Raw genomic sequence first — 21,260 nt, forward strand, 5'->3', positions numbered from 1 at the left:
CACCAGCTCTTGTGTAAATACCCTGTTGTCTACTACTAGCTCCTACGTTAATGCAGAGAAATCATATGTGCCTGCCCATCCTAAACTGCCACTTTCCAGGTAATATTTACTACTTTTTTTAATTAAATTTTTTAACCTTACAAAAAGTAAATCAAAATTTGCTAGCATGAAAAATCTGGATTTTGAAAAAAAAATAATGGTTTGGTGGGATCAAGATTTGCAGTTTGCATGGAAACTTCAACATATTGCTTATAACCAAAGTTCTGAGCTGTCAAGCAGAAAATCCAGAAAATAAAAATGCCCATAACTGTCAGTGAAACCCAATACTGTTATTCTCCTAGATAAAGTAAGAGGGTAAAATCTACATCTTAAATAGTGAAAAAGTTAGATTTTTTTAATTTCCAATTTTTATGACTGAACAATATTGTTTTTTATTGTGACAAAATCTTTAAAAATATTAAATGGCTTACATTAAAATAAGAAAACATCCCATCATAATATGGCTCTATAACTGGTATTTCTAAAAGCACTTACCAGTTTTTTGAAAGGAAATATATCATACATTATTCTACAGTATTCCATAGACGATTCTACTGAACAGGTCCATAGCGACTTTGAGATGGGAGCCAGAGGTATAATTCCTTGGGTCCGATTCTTCACTAACATGTCAAACTCAACATGTTGTCTGCAAGATTCTGCCATATAGGGGCAATGATCCACAACAAACACAGTTTTATGGGACTCAGCGAAAATTTTCATTTTCTTCCTGAAACAACAACAACAAAAAACATCCAGCAGTTAGACAAAAAAAAACTGCAGTAGTCTTCTCTCATCAGTTGCTATATCTATAACATTATTGTCAAGTTTATAAAGTATCCTAGGTATGCAAACATTGACCTTACTATGAAACTCCTCTTTGCAAGGCTATGCTTAATAACTTGCAATTATTTTCATCTTATGCAACTACATTCATTGAATTATGGTTGATATTTAAAAAAATCTGTCTAAACTAAAAACCTGATATACAAGATGTGTGTCTAGGAATATAGCATTTTTATGCAACAAAAGAAAAAAATGAGGTAGGTGGTGAAGAAAGCAAATACTGATATTACATTTTTTTCACTCCTACCTGAAAGAATTAAAGACAAAATTAACAGGAATTGATAATTACTTCTGTATTTAAAATCTATCTTTAAAATATAATTTCTTAAAATGAGTTAGAGCAGGGGTCCCAACATTTGTGTGCCCAAGGGCACATTCGAATTTAAAAGAAAAAGAAGCAAGCCAATATCAAGGTAATTCCTGGATATGCGCATGTGCTTGGTTTCAATTGGGAAGGGAATAGCAAGTGCCACTCCATCACTGCGTCAGTCAGCCTCACTTAGTCTCATTTTGGCAGCCGTTGCATACAGCCAGCAAAGAGAATTTTGAAGTGTTGCTGTTCTGAGTTCAAAATCAGCAGTGACAGCATTTTTTGTTGGAATAATGATTTTTACTGATTGTGAAAATGTGTGTAGGCACCTAAATAAACCTCAAAAGGGTACCACTGTGCCCACAGGCACCATACTGGGAATCCACTGTACTGAGTCTTTCTAGCATAGAAGCTTTCCCCCAGTCTGGCAAATTTTGCAGTTGATACTTGTGAATTATCAGTTCCTCTGTTTCAGCTCTATAGAGGCACTACTTTTTGCTGACTCAGTCTTTGCACAACATAGGCAAGAAAAACTTTTAAGATAGTATGAAAATGCAACTGTAATGTAAAAAATACTCCACGGGAACTTGGAAGCATTAAGTTATTGCGGGAACCCTATTTTTAAGTCATTGTTGGAAGTTGGCCATATTTCAAGTTGACCCTGTCCTTTAAGAGTCATACACAAGGCTGCTTCTCCTTCAACAAAATTGAGTGCAACTTGAAGAGTGCTACCAGAATGCTACACGATTCTCTCCCATTACAGATCTCGATTAGGCAGAGAGATCACAATTCCATTATAGATCACAATTCTCTCCAATTATAGATTAGCTTATGCTGCTTATTTCTTGAATCTAACATGGACACTGTTTATGATATTCTTCAGTGCAGTCAAACTAAAATTTGATTTTTGCCACAGCTGTAATTTCAACATTAAAGGCACACAAGTTGCCTAAAGCTGCAATGAGATACTTAAATATGCCACACTTGTGCATCTGACCTTGGATACTTATATTTTCCCCAAAGTTTGTATCCAGTCATTCCCAGGGAGCTAAAATTATTATCCTGGCCACACAGTCATACACAGGTTTTGCAAACCAATACAATTCTGAACTCAAACCTGGAGTCTCTTGTAATCTGACTTTTCAATTTATTCTGACAACAAGCTCTTCCATACACCCAGCCTGACAACGATTAGAAGGAAGAGCATTTTAAGAAAATCACCCACATCCCTTTCCATTCTGGGCGTAAGATCTTTCTATTTGGGATCACTCGTGCTAGGCGGGTAACAAAGGCGTTTCAAGTCTTCTGTAACCTTTTTCTTAATCAGTTAACCAATGGAAAATGAAGGGCTAGTCCACAATCACCAAGTCTATCAACCACTAAGAGCACCTACGCTGTAATTATAGCGCGTGGTAATTACCGCACTCCAGCAGACTCCAGCGTCACGGGTATCAGCATCCCTACATTGAAAAATGGCAGTGGAGCACTTTAAACTAAAGCTTGTTCAATGAGCTTTACACTGGACTATCGCGTAACACACACCACAGAGGGTCTGCAAAGCCACAGTCCCTGGTCCGTCCAGCAACCTTCCTTGCTGGCTACTTAACTCAATGCTGTCTAATATTAGATATTTTAAAAAAATCAAAAGAGAGAGACAGAGAGATACATTCCCCTGGCAGCCTGACCCAGGGGCAGAGATGTGTCAAGACTTTCCCATCACTTGATCCTTTTACAATCCTTTCTCCAATGCCAGAAGAAGGGTATTTGTGCCCAAAAGCTATCTTTTAATTAAAGAAATTTAGTTGGTCTAAAAAGAGATATCACCTCTACCACGAGCCACAATTCCCATCAGGTGAGGCATTAAACTCAATGCTTCCACAGACTCTCCTTCTGCCTGAAGAAGGGCATTTGTGCCTAAACGCTTGCAAAGAACAATTTCCCCAACTAATTAGGTGGTCTGATAAAAGCTATCACATCTACCCAAACAGCCTTGTCACCCCATGCTTCAGTCGAGGCATTACATTTAATCAGTTGAATTTGAAACCTAACCCCCACCTCCAACGCTCCCTTTAAATTTCCTTTAAAACGGTGAGGGCCGCCGTTAACGGGGAGGTGGGAGGTGTCTGGGAGGCGCTAGTGCGCATGCGCCGTCCCCCCGGGCTGTGTTGCAACAAAAAAAGAGTGGTGGGGGACTTTCACTCCCTCTTACTTTTTGACCGGATCCGCCTCTGGTGCATAAGTCCCGGGGCCGCTCGCAGGGGGGAATGTCGCTCACAAGCGGGGCGGGACGGGCAGGCGCCTGCCCTCCATAACCCGCCCCACAGGCGCTGCGCAGGGAGGGGGAAGAGGCCGGTGTGAAATACCAGTTAACGCTCCGACACCTTCAAGGCGGCACTGAGATCCCCGCGGCCAGAGCCCCTCTCTCCCTACCAGCGCCCCCTACCCCTCAGCTCCTCGCCGGTCTCGCGAGACTTAGACCCTTCGGCATGGGACTCTCGCGCTATTTCATAGCTAGTAGATTTGACCGCGCCTGGGGCTGGTATGGGATTTCGAAATCTCGCGGAATGCGGTTGAAGGGGATATTAAAAAAAACAAACCAAAAAAAATAAACCGAGGAGTGGGAAGTATCGCGATAAGTGGTGTTCCGGCAGCGATCGCGGTTTGAGTGGGAGCGGCGGGGTGCGCGGAGGCTCCTCCCCTCCCGCCTGTGGGGCAGCCTGGCGCCACGGTTCGCGCGGCTCCCGCGGCTGCTGACCCCGATCACGGCCCGGCCTGGCTCAGGTTTTGCTGGCGCCGCCAGGCATGAGTGAGTCGGCCGGGGCGGGGGTCGCAACCCGGATTTGGATTTAATGTCGCTGCAGGCCCGGTTGTCGCGGGGCCAGAACGGCCCAGCTGTGGGATGGAGCCGCGTGTGTCCGGGCTGGGAGACTGGGCTGAACCGGACCGTGGGGAGGAAGCGTGTGTGTGTGTGCGCATATATAAATTTTATAGACATTAGGGCTGGAAGGGACCTCTCAAGATCATCGAGTCCAGGCCCCTGCCCCAGGGGCCGGAATTCAGCTGGGGTCAAAGGATCCCAGCAAAATAAACGTTCAAATGTCTCTTAAAGGAGTCCAGAGTAGGTGCTTGCAACCACCTCTGGCGGCAGGTCTGTTGCAGGCCTTGGGGGCTCGGACAGTAAAGAAGTTCTTCCTTATGTCCAGCCTGAAATGGTCTTGGAGCAGTTTGTGATTGTTTGACCTTGTCATCCCTTGGGATGCGCTGGTGAACAGGTGTTCCCCCAGATCCTGATGTACACCCCTTATATACTTATAGGCTGCCACCAGGTCTGTCCGTCGTGTTCCCCCCTCCCCCCCCCAGCTTGTGCTTTTCCAGGCTGAAGAATTCCAGCGCTCCCAGCCTCTCATCGTAAGGCCTGTTTTCCTGCCCTTTGATGATGCAAGTGGCTCTCTGGACTCTCTCAAAGAGAGAGTATATATGTGTATGTGTATATATACAATTGTGTGTGTACACTAAGCTCTGTGTGTACATAAAATAGGCAGACAAAACTCTTGGGGTAGAGGTGATTATACACACACAACTATGTGTATAGAAGCTGTGTGCATGTGTATCTGGGTGTACACATACAAACTGTAAAAGGTAGCTTTGTGTGTGTGTGTATATATACACACACACACAAAGCGTGTGTATAGAAGCTGTGTATATGCAGTTTTGTAATACAGCTTTTATACATGTGTGTGTGCATACACACATATATAGAACTGTATGTATAAAACTATAAAGCTGTGTGTATGTATATATATTTGTGTGTGTATTTTATATACCTATATACGTGTATATATAAGTATAAAGAAATAAACTATATATATAAATAAAGCTGGGTGTGGGTGTCACTGTATAAATAAAACTAGGAGGGGATGTATTGATAGGTGAAACTGGGGAGGATATATATTTCGTTAATAAGTTCCTGTCTGTGGACTGAGTTATATGCCTATTTCATGGTAAGACCTTTGTTTACAGTGTGCAGCCCAGACTGGTAGCTAGACTTCTGTGCTCCTGCAGTAGAATGGTGCAGGCTTCCTGGTGGATGTGTTGGGCTCTGTCAAGGCAGGATGTGTGGCTTCATTGCACAGGCTTTGCTAACTTGGAACATCAGGAAACTTCTCTTTCTATTGATATGTAGGTAGGGCAGAATTGATTACCTTACTAAAAAATGGCAGATGAATTAGAAAATTTGACATAATTGACAGTGATTAACTATGGACAAAGACAGCTATATAAGCTCTGGAAAAAATTGAATTTGCTAGTGTAAGCATTTTTCCCAGTGTCTCAGGGAGATCTGTGAAATGAATTAAAGAGCTGTGTTTAAACTTAGCATGACTTTGGCTAACTTGGTTTTTCACAGCTCAGCCAACCATTGGGGGAAGTTGGCAAAGCTATGTGTGTATGTGCTTTTTTTTTAGAAAGAAAATGAATACAGAAGCTAAAAAATTTATATGATTAAGCTCTCTATATAGCTAATTAAAACTGAAGACACTGATTTCCTCCTCTTCCCCCTCCCCCGCTAAGGAAATTTAAGACGGATACTCAACTTAAAGTGATTTTTTTTCAGTGGCAGTTTGTTGGCTAACTGGCCTTTTGTGCATTTGAGAATTCCCCCTCTGGTGAATGTGTACTAAGCAGTTACAGAAGTAGTTTTCTGAATTGTTAGACTGTTCTACAAGGAAGGTTGATGCACTTTTCTCTAATGAGGTCTGTAACAATGCCAAAATACAAACATTGCTATTTTATTGTTGCACTGTTCAGAAAAAATTACGTATTTTATTTGAATGGAAAAAGTGTCAGTCATTCTGCCAGCCTCAGAACTCAAGTGTGTCTGAAAAGACTCTTTAAAAAAAAAAAAAAAAAAAAAAATAAAAAAAGAAACAAAACTTTAATCTGTGCCTAGACTAGCCATGTAACATAACCAGTCAGGAAATTAATATTGTGGCATTTGAGTAGATGGAAATGTTTTGCAGGCTTAGCTGTAACCCATGCTTGGTCACACCTGCTGCAATTAGATAATGTTTTAATTGAATGAACTACATTCATTTCCTGTCCTAAATTGCTGTGTTGCTCTCAACTGCTGAAAAAGTTTCTGTTTTTTTAGGTGTTTTCCATGCAATGATAGCTGAGGTCACTGTATTTAGACATAAATTAAAATCTCCTCTTGATCTTTTAAACATTTTGAGTTACTTTACTTATGTCATTTTAGCTGCCTCTTCCATACATGCAATTCTTAAAAAACAAACAAACCAAAACCTAAGACTTTCAGCATCTGCACAGCATTAGATTTCCCCTTCCAGATATGTAGCTGCCATCTCAAAACGGTTGTGTGGTATGACACAAACTCAGATTTTTCAATATTGTCATCTTTTCCATTAACCTTTGCAATGTTGCTGCTGCTTTTTCTTTTCCTCCACTTTTTCTGCTTCTCTCACACAGGCCATGCATAAATCACGTTTTCTCAACAACTTGGATCCTTGAAGTTTCCTTTTGGCTCTTGTCCATGGCTCATGGTCTTGAATTTTCTGAATTAAAGGTGCATGAAGGTTACTCATAGAGATGCACCAGTATGTTGGTTTGATATTGGATTGGTACCGATATAAAGAAAATTGGTTGTACTGGAAATCGGCCCAATGGGGCCGATAATTTGGCTGATAAACGCCCATGCGTGCACGCAGCACTCAGTTGGCAAGGAGCACAGCCTAGCAGCGTGGAGAGCTGCCTCCAGCTGGTAAGTCTGTTGTGGTGGAAGGGGCATGAGGCTCCAACGCACAGCTGCAGCCCACTTGCCCCATGCAGATCCAGGGGGCACAAACCCACCTGTACCCTCCCATGGTGTGCTCAGCCGCGGGAGCTGCTCCCTCCCCCCCCAAACAAGCTGGGGGTCTGTCCCATGCTGTGCCCTACCCTGGCTGGGCAGTGCATGCCCCTGTCCCCTCCCTCGGGGGGGGGGGGGGGGTGAACTGCCCCCCACGCCCCTTCCCTCACTACAATGGACTTACCAGCTGGAGGCAGCTCTCTGCGATGTATCAGAAATTGGATTGGTATCAGCCATACTGGCTGCTTAAAAAGGAGGCCATACTGGCCTTCTTAAAAATCGTATATCGGTATTGGCCCCAAAAATCTCTATCGGTGCAACACTAGTTACTCAGTTGTTGGGGTTTCATGAGAGTTGCAGATTGTTCTTGTTTCCAAGGAAGAAAACAAGATTTTGAATATTTCTCCCTTTTTTGCTCATGAGGGAAAGAATGTATCCAAGAGCTACAGAGTAAGTTTTAAAAAATTGATGTTGCAGGTATGACTAGGATTGTACTATTGTATGATAAGTAGTGATTGCTTTTAAAGTGATACATGTACAATTTTTTAGAAATGAGTTGCACGATTGAGAAAGCCCTAGCTGATGCCAAAGCACTAGTGGAGCGGCTAAGGGAGCATGATGATGCAGCAGAAACTCTTATTGAACAAACTACTGCTCTCAACAAGCGGGTAGAAACAATGAAACAGGTTTGTTTTTCATTTGCTTACTCATTTTAAAAAGTGAAGAAACTGAGATATCACCATTAAGACTGATGTAGGTAATCTTGAATGCTATTAACTTAGATCACTCTAATTTAGATACCTCTTCTATTGACATTCTAGATGGCTGCCACATGAGTATGAACTCTCTAATGAAACAGGTCTTTTCTCGCTTTGGTTACTGTGATCCTATGAACAAGTTGTTTGTTCTTAAGATTGGGACTAAAGTAACCAATGTATATGCTTAAAGTTAAATATGTGCTTAAGGGTTTGTAGAATTGTTTTTTATATAAAACATATAAAAATTATGATGTCTGTAAGCTTCTCTTCCCCAAGTATGTATTCTTTTGTTTTATTAGCTCAGACATCCAAAATTAACCACACTGAGACTTTTATAAGCATGCAGTCTTATTTTCTCTTGCTGCGTGTTATCTTTCTACTCTCTCATCATCTGAATCAAATAGCTAGTTCAACTGATTTTTTTAGTGGGTAACAATTTTCATTTTCTGTTTCGTAATCAAGGGGTATCACTAGCCTCAGCTTCTACTAAATGATGGGGCAAAACAAGGTTCTCTGGTATTAATTAGAAAGATCATCCTGTCACATTGATATGACCTAGTAAGGTAGTAAAACTATAGATTTTTCATGACTCTAGATGAAGGTAACATTGTTGGATTTGAAGTGAATTTAGCATGGTCAGGATACAGTAGGGTTTGGAATGCAAATCTTACTGTACTCTTAATTTGGAGACCAATTAGGAGGCATTATTTTTGCAGTCAATTTTGGTATATGCAGTATGTTCTGTACAAAAAGCTATCCTTAAAATTAGTTTCAATTAATTGTTACTTAATTAAATAACAAGTATCTCAAATGTTGTTAATAATGGCCCCAGATGCTAAATTTTAAATGATATTAGTCACTGTTGAAAATTGCTTACATTCACATACATATTATTCTTTTAACATGACTGTTGAACTCTAATTAGTATCAAGAAGAAATTCAAGAGCTTAATGAGGTAGCAAGACATCGGCCTCGTTCTTCATTAGTGATGGGTATCCAGCAGGAAAACAGACAAATAAGGGAATTGCAGCAGGAAAATAAAGGTGAGGTTTAATATTTTGTTTTTGGAGGGGGGGAAGTCTTGACCTGCACCCATGAAATTTGGACTGGCATGTCTCTAGTTTTATCAGCATAAGTTTTCCCCAAGAGATTCTTCCTTCTGATCTTAGATTTTTCTTAACATAAAATCAGTCATAATGTAGTCGCAAACTGTGACATATAGAAAGTTCGGCTCTGTCAAAATGGTGAATAAAAATTCAAATGTGTTTTGCCTTATGAAATGGCTTTGCTTGTACTTTTTCCAGAGATCTAATGCTCTTAGTTTTTAAACCAGGTAAAAAGATATATAACATCCATTCCTACTAAATTTAGTATATTTAGCTTGCTGCCAAGAAAAAATCTTTATTTTTTCCATTTATCACTGATATCATAAAACTGACTTCTCAGAAGCCTTAACAGCTGGTGCTGTGTATTAAAATGCTTTGCCATTCTTGATCTTAAATTTTTGGTAGTTTAACATTTTTATGTAGACACATTTTCCACAAAGTTACACGCCCAACAGTAGCCTAATTTGCTTCCAGATATAGCTGTACATAAAATATCTCATGCAGAGGTAAGGTCCCCACCCTGCTCCAGCCACTTTATTTCTCTTAAAAAGAGACTTTGAAAGCCTTAATTGTAGCTGATCAAGAATGTTATCAATGTAAATACCCTTGGAGAAGCTTGCCATATGTAAAGTCCAAATACATTTTATAGAGCAGCGGTCCTCAACCCCTGGTGTTGAGTCACCTGGCCCATGGGGTTTCGTACCGGTTGGAAAATTTAGTGGTGGCACTGCTGCCAAATTTCCAGGCCCATGGGAAGCCCCGAAGACTGGCTAGCATGGCCTCATACACTGGATTGGGTGCACAGGATGGTATGGAGTAGGGCTGTGCAAAGCTTCGGTAGTCGGTTCAATTCGGAGGAAATTCGGCCTAATTCGGGGACTGAATCTCTGAATTCATTCGGGAGACCAATTATAAGCTCTGAATCGATTTGAAGCATCCAAATCGAATTGGAAAAGGTTTGGCAATTTGCTCATAGATTAAACAGGCAACTGACACAGCTGCTTCCAGCGGGTAAATCTGTTGTGGTTGGGGGAGGGAGGGATTGGGATTGGGGCTGGGACAAGCTGCCCAGCTGGGGCAGGGGTGTGGGACTTGAGGGGGGCACAGGATGTGGGCACAGAAGTGCTCAGAGCAGGGGCTATGCCCTGCTGCCACTTGCCCAGCCGGGGAGTGGGGGTGGATGTTGGTGCAGCTTGCTCCAGGCAGAATGGGGCAAGTGGCAATAGGGCATAGCCCCCGCTCCCAGTGCTGTTATGCCTGCTTCCTTGTGCTGGCTGTCAAGCGCTGGCAGTGCTTGCTCGTTCGCGCTGGCTGGCAAGCAGAGGCAGCACTTGTGGGGCCCCTCCCCCCCGCCCCCATGCCAGCTGGCAAAGGGCAACGGCACAGAGCACCCGTTCCCAGCACTGATGCAGGCGCAGCAGTGCTGAGAGCAGGGGCTCTGCCCTGCTGCCTCTTGCCCAGTTGGTGCCAGGCAGGGGGGTGCGATGCAGGCGCAGCTCACTCCGGGCAGAAGGGGACTCTGTTCCCAACACTGCCATGCCCGCATCAGCACTGGGAGTGGGGACTCTGTGCTGCTGCTGCTGCTTGCCAGCTGGCACAGAGAGACACAGGATGCAGGGACAGCAGTGCTGGGAGCGGGGGCTATGCCCTGCTGCCACTTGCCCCATTCTGCTTGGACCGAGCCACACCCACATCAGGGTCCCGTCGTCCTGTCTGTTGTGTGTTGTCATGCCGTCCCGTCCCGTCCCGTGTTCCTCCCACCCTCCGGCTAGCCACATGGCAGCAGGGCAGGGCCCCTGCTCTGAATGCTGTCACACCTGCATCCCATGCCTGCCCTGGCTGGGCAGCTTGTCCCAGCCCCAATCCCTCCCTCCCCTGTGCCCCTTTCCTCCCCGCAACCCCAACAAATTTACCAGCTGGAGGCAGCTGTGTCAGCTGCCTGTTTAGTCTATGGGTGAATCTCCAAAGCGGTGCCAAATCTTTCGGATCTGATTCGTCCGAATTGAATCGGGACAGTGATTCAAATCTCCAAATTGAACTGCTGTCCTCCGAATCAGCTGAATCCAAAGTGAATACTTGCCGCTTTGCACAGGCCTAGTGTGGGCCCTATCCTGGGCACAGAGCTGGTGCCACACCACTTAGCTGGCCTGCAAGGCCAGAAGATTGAGCACTGCTGTTATAGAAGGAGGAGAGGTGGCACATTAACTAAGTGTTTGTTTCAGGTTACTTAAATTGAAGGATTCTTTGTATGTATATCTTTAGTCCACCCCTATTCAAATCTGAATCAAATTTTTAAATTATGTTGGCAGAACTACGTACATCTCTTGAAGAGCATCAGTCTGCTTTAGAACTTATAATGAGCAAGTATAGAGAGCAGATGTTTAGGTTGCTCATGGCCAGCAAAAAGGATGACCCAAGTGTAATCATGAAGTTAAAAGAACAACATTCCAAGGTAATGTGTCCTAATAAAAAATATAAAATTGTAACATTAATAAAATTGCCTGCATTTTCTATTTCCTTTTATTTTAGAATGTTTATTAACAGTTCTCAAGTTTTACATTGCACTCAACTAAAATGTAGTTCAAACAGATTTTTTGTCCACTAGATGCTGGGGGTATGTATTTAAGTAGTCATCAAAGAGCATGTTATTACCACAGTCTTTTAATTTGCTTTTTTGGCTGGACCAAAAATGAAAACTGCTGTACTATGTTGGAGGTTGAAAGCTGAAAGTCAAGTATTAATTTACAGCCAGCTCTATGTGGACTAGTGACATTCATAGCTTTTGTAGTCAGTGCTGCGCTGGCAAACCTGCCTTTTTTTAAAGAGGAAAAGTAAGCCTCATTTAGTTCAGTATTCAGTTGTTTTATTCCAAAGATATAAAATCTTAGTTCTTAAAAAATATTAAAAGAAAAACAAACTTCTGAATATTGAATAACCAGGCTTACCGTTCTCCCCAAAACACCTCCTTGGCACTGATCAGAAGTGCTGTGGAGTAATCCTTGCTTTTTTGGATTTTGGGTGGAACTAAAGTTGCCGATATCTTTGTGAGCTGCTTGATTCCCCTAGAAAATGTAAAGGGGAGAGAGTTATTAAAATCAACAACAACAACTGCTCTCGGTGAGGTTTATGTGAGGATTTGTTGGCCTTGGTTATGTTGGTCTACTTTGGCACTTTTTTAAAGAAAAGTATGGTTCAGCCTTTTAATATGTACTAGCAGAAGGTGATATACTATTTTAAAAGATTAATTGGAAGCTATAGAAAATATCAGGTTGTAGTCTTTGAAAATGACTGTGGTTGAACAAATAAATCACTTCATAATAAGTGGAAGATACTGTAGAACGGGAAGTTTTCAATGCCTGGCCAGATAAAGCCCCTGGTGCCAAAGTCCAGCCTGCAGGGCTCCCCATGCATCTGGGGCCCTAGAGCTAGATCAGGTGCGCAAGTCAGTGTACAGCCCAGCCCAGCGCACAGCGGCAGCATGGAGTCTGTAGGGCCCAGTCCTGGTGCACCTGAGACAGCTGAAGTCATGCAGGCCCAGTCTTGGCACACAGGATCTTATTCAGCCCATGGACTGACCCTGCACCACTCGTTTGGCCTGTGAAGCCAAAACATTGAGCATCACTGCTGTAGAATGGCAGTATAGAGCCAACTGCACTGGAGATTGTTAATTTTTAGCTTATGACTTACATTTAACATAATAAAGCACTTGCAGAAACTTAGACTGGTTTCCTAAATATTTTGTAACCATTATAAAATAGACAAAACACTTAATTGTGTGGTCTTTGACTGTCTTTTTTTTAAATAATAACATACCTGTTAAGCGAGTTGAAATTGGCATATTGGGAAAATGATTTCCAACCACAAGACCCTGCTTCTCCGACTGTTTACCTATTCATTTAACTTCATATGCATAATATTTTCTTGAAATCAATTAAACTAACTTCTTGCATATACATTATTTTGTGTATAAGAGCTTACAGGATTGGGACTTAAATGTGCAGTCTTTATTCCCTAAATAATTTGTAAATACTTGTTCTCTTAAGAAATATTGCATCAGAAAAAATAGTGGATTGGATCATACAAGTAAATAGAATAACCAGCCTTTTAAAACTGGTTTCACTGACAGATAAAATGGCATGAGTCCTCTTGGTTGACATCTGCAGTTTTTTGTTGTTTGTTGTGCAGGGTTTTTTTAACCCAAGGATTAACTGGAAACTTTAAGTAGCAGCCTCTGTGGAATAAACTTCAGATGGAACATATCCGAATAGCTCAATCAGAAATTTAAAATGTGAATATTAGTATCGTATCACTTCAAAAAAAGTGGGTTTAAAGGTTTTTAAAAGGTAGATATTAGGCACTGATCTGAAATTCACTAGAACGTACAATTTCTTTTGAAGGAAAGTGTTGGTATACAAGTCTAATTCAGAGGAATGATTCTAGATGTATCTAACCAACTGTCTCTACTTCTGAATTGTCCCAAGAGTATACCGCTAGGCCAAATACTTCTTTAGGCTTCATGCAATACTTTGGGTTCAACTCCATTTCCCATGAAAGATTTGTGCTGGGAGGTTATAATATTTCTAATTTAAGTTGCTGGAATTTCATTCTGCACTTTCCACTAATCTTTACAGCCAGAAAAACAAAGTAATTTTTCAGTGCAGTAAAAATTCCTTCACACTTGGTGCCCAAGGAATTAATCTTGCTGTTACCAGTGAACAATATTTTCCCAAGAGGCACCCATCAATCAGCCTGAGCACTTGTTTACTGAGATTTAGTTAATGGATTGCAGAAAAATGTTTGGGAAAAATAATTTTGCATTCAAAATTCAGCATTTTATATTGATTTCACCAAAATGTTTAGTGTTTAGTAATGGTCTATTAAATAAATGTGCTAACAAACTTGCTGCAAACTGAAATTTAACTCATTTTCCTGCTAGCAGGGACTTTAAAGGGTTAAAATTGTTAGAAAACTTAATTCAATAAAACTAGCAAAAAAAAAAAACAAATAAAAAAGTTTGCAGATATTTGGGGCTAGATCCATGGACTTAGATGCCATGACATTGAGTTACGGTATTCAACTCTGAAGTGATTTCTTTCTCCAGACTGGAATCCACAGCCTTGAGTTTAGCTCTGTATCTCTCTCTATCCAGTGCATGGGAGAATGCACAACAACAGTGCAGGGTTTCAGAGTAGAGAGCTGCCTAAGCTTGCTAATAGGTAATGCAGAAAGCAGGAGCATCTTCCTGAATTCTTGCCCTTTCTCAAGGCTTGGATGTCTCTCGATGTAGTTCTTATTTGCTTGTTACAGTCCTCACCAAGGAAGTGAGACTAGATTCAGTAAAGCTTCTTTTAGTTGAAGTGGTTAAACCTGTATCTCCCATATTCCTGGAGCAGCCTCCTAACCACAAGCTGTCTTCACCCTTAAAACATTCTTCCTACCCCTGTCCATTGAATTTCTTTCTGCAAAGTGGTCCTGTGGGAAGACTCACTGAGCCAGAGCTGGAAAGTACGTTCCCAAGGGGGGAGTATGGCTCTGCAGCCTCATAGTTGAGGTACTTGCCAGACAAAGGAAGTCTAGTTTCCAGTCCATGGTGAGGCTGTTCAGATTGCATCTCTTTCCCAGTGACTGTTTAAATAGCCTGTCTCGAACTCAAACTTTTGCTGAGCTGAATAACAGTTACCAACACCCTGTTCTGTTAATATTCAGTTTATAGTTTTGCTAATGCAGGAAGCAGTATTAAAGCTTTTTTTTTTTAACTTTTTATGGTCTTAGGAGCTACAAGTGCATGTGGACCAAATTACAGAAATGGCAGCAGTAATGAGAAAAGCCATTGAAATTGATGAACAGCAGGGTTGTAAAGAGCAGGAACGTATTGTTCAGCTTGAAGTAAGTATGTAATGAGGGAAGCTTTGACAGCAAGTTGTGACCTTTTCCAAACTGCCATATGTTATGAGGGTAAATCTGTTATAGCTTATACTTCCAAAGGAATTTAGTTTTTGTGTAGCATTTTTAGGGAAGAGTTGTGACATGTCTAGACACTAATGCTACTTACAAATGTTCTGAAATTGCAGTCATGCTGCCTTGTTCAATGGTTTGTTCTAGTATAGGGCTGTCTTTGACTAGCTGTTGTAACTTGCATCCCTCTGGAATGAAATACAGGCAGTCCTTGGACTTGCGACACAATTGGTTCCTGAAAACTGAGTCTAAAGTCGAAACGTTGTAACTTGGAACCAGTTTTCTCATAAGAAACAATGTTATAAATGGGGGATTAGTTTCTGAACCAAGGCCCAATACCCTATTTTTACCAAAAATACCCCAGAATTTTGTACTCAATCAAATTATAGATGAGTAGTATAGCTACATTAATGTTTGTAAATAGCAATCATTGATTTGGAAGGACTTTTTTGGGATGACTTTGCTGGACTTTCTGAAAGGCTCTTGGTCGGACTTGTTGAAGGGTTTTTGGCTGGAGTCTTCTCAGGAGTCTTGGCTGCAGGTTTTTCTGGAGTCTTCTCTGCTTTCTTAAAGAAGGTAAGGTATCCAAGGAAGTTTGGACAGATGTTCTCCAGGGAGATGAGCGACGCAGCGAAATTGTTCGCTGGCGTGGTGTAGCATTGGATCCAGCGTTGTAAAGTTGAAACTGAGGTCATAAATTTGAAACAGGGTGCCAATTTAGAAACATTGTAAGTCGAGGACTGCCTGTACACCTATATTTTATTGGCTCTGTCTTGCACTTTAGCTCCTATTATTGCAGATAAACAACAAAAATAATTTTGGGCAAAGTTTCTGGAATGTTTGAAAGTGTGTGTGCATGTAAAATGATATACATATTTATATATACATTTATCTATATCTAATTTCACACATACTTTCAAACATTCCAGAAACTTTTCCTGAAATTATTTTGGTTGTTTATTTGTAATACTAGGGGCTGAGATGTAAAATTATTTGTCTCTGTGTGTAAATATATAAATATGAGACTATACACAACAAAGACGATGCTTAGCTGGGCAGTGAGGATCACACTCAGCTATGTCTATGTCTAGCTTTTTATCAAAATACTCCATCTTTAAAAAAGGCAGCTTGTGTCCTTGCCTGTGTGTGCCTCTAAAATAGCATTCGTAGATCGCTGGGACAGCCCCAGGATATTTTATTCATAGATGCTAGGGTCAGAAGGGACCTCAACAGATCATCGAGTTTGGCAGGAAATAGTGCTGGGGTCAGATGACCCCAATCAGATGCCTATCCAGCCTTGTCTTAAAGATCCCCAAGGTAGGAAAGAGCACCACCTCTCTTGGAAGCCCAGTCCAAATTTTGGCCACCCTTACCATGAAGAAGTTTTTCCTGATATGTAGCCTAAACCTCCTCTCTGTCAGTTTGTGACCATTGTTCCTTGTTACCCCAAGAGGCGTCCTGGTGAACAGAGCATCTCAGATCCCTTGCTGCATCCCCCTAATGAATTTGTAGGCGGCCACAAGATCACCTCTCAGCCTTCTCTTGCAGAGGCTGAAGAGGTCCAGGTCCCTCAGTCTCTCCTTATAGGGCTTGTCCTATAAGTCTCTAACCATATGAATGGCCCCCCTCTGGACTCCCTCGAGTCTTTAGTTCAGGCCTTCTTCCCCCAAATCTTTCAACTGCTCCAGTTGTCTGCTTTGAGTCCTAATCTCTCCTTTCATGTCCAGACTATAAAAAGCTTTAACAAAGCCATTTGATTTTTTTCCATCAGTTTTACAATGTCCTATACTATCTAGCTGAAAGCTAAGGAACTATCTATCACTGAATTCATATTTTCAACATCCACTAGTATATGTCATAAAAAGCTTTTGCAAAGTCAATAACTTGGCTCCTTTAACTTCCTATTGCCACATTTAATTTTGCATGGGAAAGGATTCTTTTGGTTTTCAGTATAAACTTCTATTCTATAAAAGTACTTCTATTGGCACAGTTGCCTTCTAAATACCAATCTATTTCTCCCTTCACGTTGCTCTTTTGGTATACTTACTTGGACAAGAAAGACTAGTCAGTTATGCCTTCCCAGTAGTGCCTTCTGATTTTTATCTTGCAATGAGTTTTTCAGTGTCTCATGTTTTACCTGAAGCTGCAGATCCTGGAAAATAGTAGAGATGAGAATCTTGGCTTTCATTTTTCAGAAGAAAAAAATAGTTTCTAGTCTTCAAGACTGGAGAAAAGCTTAGAAGCAGTACCTGCTTTCTTGGCCCCATAGGATGCACACAAACAAAAAATGCAGGTCTTCAGATTTAAAAATCATGAGTTGTGAATGTGTGGGACTGGTAATACTTCTTTTTGATTAAGTACTAGCAAAATCCTTTCTTGCAGGAAGTGGTTTTAAAACTGTTCATATTGAGCGGGGGGGAGAAAAATCTTGTCACTTTTATTTAGCTTTTTTATTTTTTAAGTTAGATATCCTTTTCTTATCCACCTTGGTGTATTGTACTCTTTCCCGATACTTAAGGTAGACCAATTCTATACAGCAAAAAAGTTAGTTCTAACTATTTCATGTGACATTTGAATAGGAGTTTTTAAAATCCACTTCTTGCATCTCAAAAGTGTTATTAACAACAAATAAATTGTTTTTCTGGTGGGGGGGGGTTGGAGGGGGTCCCAGTATTTTACAAGAATTAAGTCTGTCTGTCTCTCTCTCTCTCATTGTAGCATGAAAATAAAGGCTTGAGAGAGATCCTTCAGATAACCAGAGAGTCCTTTCTGAATATGAACAAAGATGATGCATCTGAAAGTACATCTTTGTCAGCATTAGTAACAAGTAGTGATCTGAGCCTAAGGAAGAGCTGAAGATGCTGTGAAGTCAAAAAAAAGCTTTAATTGCACACTTTACAACTCAGAGTATCAGGGGTCACTTGTCAAGCACTTGTTACTGAATAGGGCACCAATTTCTGTTTGTTTGGTTTTTTATACTGTGTGAAGTACATTAAAACTGGTATCTTAAATCAGTAGCACCAGAGTACTTTTTCATGAACCTAATTCTGATGAGAAATTGGCTAATTCAGTTACTGAGATTTGAAATTACTTTGCATTAAATACTTGGAGGACAAGCTCTAAATTCATATTTAATTTAAATTTACTGCTTATATAAAAATGTATCTGTCTAAATAAGGCAAGATTTCATGAGTCTTGCCTAAGAGTTACTAAAATAACTAGTAGCCCTTTTGAGTTGTTCTCAGTATTTTTAGTAAAGTAAATATTTTCAGATCTGCCTTTCACAACACATTGAGACACAATCCAAACCCCAGGTGAAACCAGTGGAAGTGCTTCTTTTGGCAGCTGAGAAATCCCTATTAAAAATCTAATCCTTTGCACCTTTTATGAGTTAGAAAATATTTAACCTAAAATGATATAGGTTAGTACCACTGGGAACAAAAAAAATATCAGTAGCATGCCTACTTGTACTTTGAGATTTAAATTTATAATTTTGCTTGTAGCTGCAGTAGGTTCTGCTTTCATAATAGCAGTTCTTTTTGGATACCCATGCAGTATCTAAGGAATTCTATTCAAATAAACTTTTTGCAGCCACTAGATGCAATTTTAAACTTTTTTAGTAACATTGAGAGCACAGCACCTTATTCTGTATTAGTCATTCACCTTTTGAGTAGGGGAGAGAGGACTCAGTCTTTCCAAACTGTAAAGAACTAGCTCACTTTTCCATTCTGTGATTGGATATTTATCCATTATTATTCAGGAAGCTGCAGTTTAGATATACAAACTGAAGATGGCAGGCATGTAGCTTGTGGGGAAAAGACAACTGTTGAGAAAATTGGCCTCCTACACTACTATAATCTGTATTTTTAAATTTCTGGTATTCACAAAAGAGGGAGATTATCTAAGTTACTTTAAAAACTAAAGTTTCCAGGTACAAATCCATTTGTAGGGAAAAGTGTCCTCCTTACTGAGAACTTCACTAAACGGCATCATCAACAGGGCATGCTTGCTTTGTGTATGTTAGGATTAAAGAAAGTGGTACCTCCTGATTCTAATTGTTAGAATCAGTGTGCAAGAATAGCTATGCATGTTGGGACACCTGTATTTGAAGTTAACTACCTACCTTGCTTTTGCCCTTTTCAAACATTTGTCTTACTCTTATAGGGAAGTGTTTAAAAAAAAAAAAAAAAAAGAGAGAGAGAAATGTCTTTCTAGACTTCTTGTGCATGGCTTCCCTGGCTGTAAACACATTCACAAGAGATTTCACCAAAATGATTATATGTGTGCAAACCATATCTAAGTTTGAATATTTTGACTACTCAGACCTCACTTAGTAAAAGTATTTTTAATTCAGCTAGACTGGTACTCAAGTTCAGTTTAGTAAATTGGATTTCAGTTGAAAGAATGCAAAACCCTTTAAATGTCGAGCAATCTATTTTTTAACATTTTTCCAATAATGCAATAACCTTCTAGCCCATGTAGGTAAATATTTAGCATAGTACAAATGTTTCAGACCTGAATTATCAATGCCTACTAACTTGATTTATAAAAAAATTAACATGCATTACACTGGTGCTGTTAACTCTTCCTATAACTTTGAAAGTTAAAAATGAGCACGAGGGGGGGAAAGAGATGGTTATCACAGCTGTTGATTAATTGATTTATTTTTATTATTATTTTTTCCTGTCAGAATTTGATAATTTGATTAGTGAATATAGTAAACTTGTAAATTAGTTGTTCCACTGACTGTTCAACTAATAGGAGAGAGTGCCTTTTAATAGATAATTTGCAATAGCCATGTATGAAACTCCAAACTTCCCCAAGAGTCTCTCTCGTATTTAAAAAAAAAAAAAAAAAGACAAACCAAAACCCTATAACAATAGGAAAGACCACTGGCTCTCATTTTAGAGTGTTTAGTAAGGTGACATCCTTACTCGTTTCTGGGTTTAGTAATGTCGGTAGGAAAAACTAGACGTAAGATGTCTGTCTGATAATTTCAAAGCTGGTTGTTACAACAGTTCGAGGGAAAATTTATGCAAGTGTACTAGCTCAAGCACAAAGTCTGCTTGGCCACTACTACAATCTCAAATGCCGCATGCGTGCTATATGTGAATTGAATTTTGCACCTCAGATGCAAAGTGATAAAATATTCTAAAAACCAAAAGCAAAATCACATAAACTGAACAAGTTTGTTGCTGTCATCCCTAAAAGGACTTTTTACTTTGAAAGATGGAGGATGAGAATTGTTAGTCGTGTAGTTGACTGGTATCTGCTGTCACTTATTTTATGCAGAAGTGGGGGTTTGGGGTTTTTTTTGTTGTTGTTTTTTTTTTAATCCAATTTCCAGGGTTGCATAGCAAAAGTCTTAAGTGTGTGGCACTTTTTGCAGGTTGCTCTATTATGAAACAATGCTTGATTTAGTGTTTTTGTAAATAGAAAATGTGATTTAACTAATCTGTTTGTTGTCTTCACATGTTTGATATTTTTCCCCTTCCCTTCCCTTCCCTTCCCTTCCCTTCCCTTCCCTTCCCTAACAAACCTAATTATTCTTGGGTTTTAAAGAACTCTCACATTTGTGGAGTGACTATTTTTCATCACATGCCCATTATTTTTGTAATGCAGATGCTTGAAATGAATTTATGGCTAGGATTGTGTACTGTACAATAAACTTATTTTATCAATAAAGTTGACTGAAAACTTGACTATCTTCATGAGTGGAAAGCAAGTAGTATTTCTCAACTATGGGACAGGTACCAAATGTATAGCCTTTTAAAAGTTGGGTTGGGAGGCTGCTGTGTGGGGAGTGAGGGGCATGAGCAGGGCTGAAGGGGTCTGTGAGGAGCCTTAAAAGCCCCAAAACCCATGCTTAAAATTAATCGGAGAACTTGTGATTTTTCTTTTATCAGGGAAAATCAGGATCCCTGCTGATTAGTGTCAAACCACATTCTGTTGAATCCCATGTAAGCATGTTATGTTTCAGGATAATAAAGCTGGCCAGCTGCAAATCTGAAGTCCAGCTTGAAATTAAACTGACTAGTTTACAGCTAGTTTCCTGTAGATATCAAAGAATCATTTCTGTATCTTAAATATAATGCAGTAGCTTTTTGCGTAGCCAGCAGCAATGGCAGGAGAAAATATTTGATGGGGGGAGTGTGGGGACGCTTGGGCACAGTGCTGCAGCAGTGTGTGGTGCTAGAGGAGTGGAGCCATGTTTGAGGGGTGGGTGCTAGGCCCTGTTAGCCCTAGCCTTCTGCTGTCTATGGTAGCCAGTAAAAGTTAAATTTCAAGGTTCTTTATTTCTATATTAGCATGTAGAAATAACTTCAGTCACTAATAATCAAAATGTGTGGCCTCTTTACAAGTATTGCCATATAGAAAAGTTGGAT

The 21,260-nt window shown here is 40.4% G+C and overlaps 2 protein-coding genes across 6 annotated transcripts in view; one reads left to right on the forward strand and one right to left on the reverse strand.

Annotated features, from left to right (window-relative positions):
* Positions 1 to 3,592, reverse strand: part of INTS13 (integrator complex subunit 13) — a 39,700-nt gene extending 36,108 nt beyond the window's left edge. For all 4 annotated transcript variants that reach the window (XM_059726611.1, XM_006272884.4, XM_019498348.2 and 1 more), the window contains exons 1-2: positions 3,402 to 3,592; positions 535 to 766 (exon numbers count right to left, since the gene is read on the reverse strand). In XM_059726611.1, the coding sequence (XP_059582594.1) occupies positions 535 to 759 (225 nt within the window). In that variant the 5' untranslated portion in view covers positions 760 to 766; positions 3,402 to 3,592. The remainder of the gene's footprint in view (positions 1 to 534; positions 767 to 3,401) is intronic.
* A 53-nt stretch (positions 3,593 to 3,645) lies between these two features.
* FGFR1OP2 (FGFR1 oncogene partner 2) lies at positions 3,646 to 20,576 on the forward strand. 2 transcript variants are annotated; one of them, XM_014607336.3, is made up of 6 exons: positions 3,646 to 3,731; positions 7,605 to 7,741; positions 8,739 to 8,856; positions 11,229 to 11,371; positions 14,692 to 14,805; positions 17,593 to 20,576. In XM_014607336.3, the coding sequence occupies exons 2-6, from the start codon at positions 7,607 to 7,609 to the stop codon at positions 17,728 to 17,730; spliced, it is 648 nt and encodes a 215-aa protein (XP_014462822.1). In that variant the 5' UTR covers positions 3,646 to 3,731; positions 7,605 to 7,606; the 3' UTR covers positions 17,731 to 20,576. The 2 variants fall into 2 exon arrangements, with proteins under 2 accessions (XP_014462822.1, XP_006272947.1); XM_006272885.4 differs by lacking the exon at positions 3,646 to 3,731 and adding an exon at positions 3,755 to 3,998.
* Positions 20,577 to 21,260: the final 684 nt, after the last annotated feature.

This window comes from Alligator mississippiensis, chromosome 4, assembly GCF_030867095.1.
Source record: "Alligator mississippiensis isolate rAllMis1 chromosome 4, rAllMis1, whole genome shotgun sequence".
In the NCBI taxonomy this organism is placed as follows: Eukaryota; Metazoa; Chordata; order Crocodylia; family Alligatoridae; genus Alligator; species Alligator mississippiensis.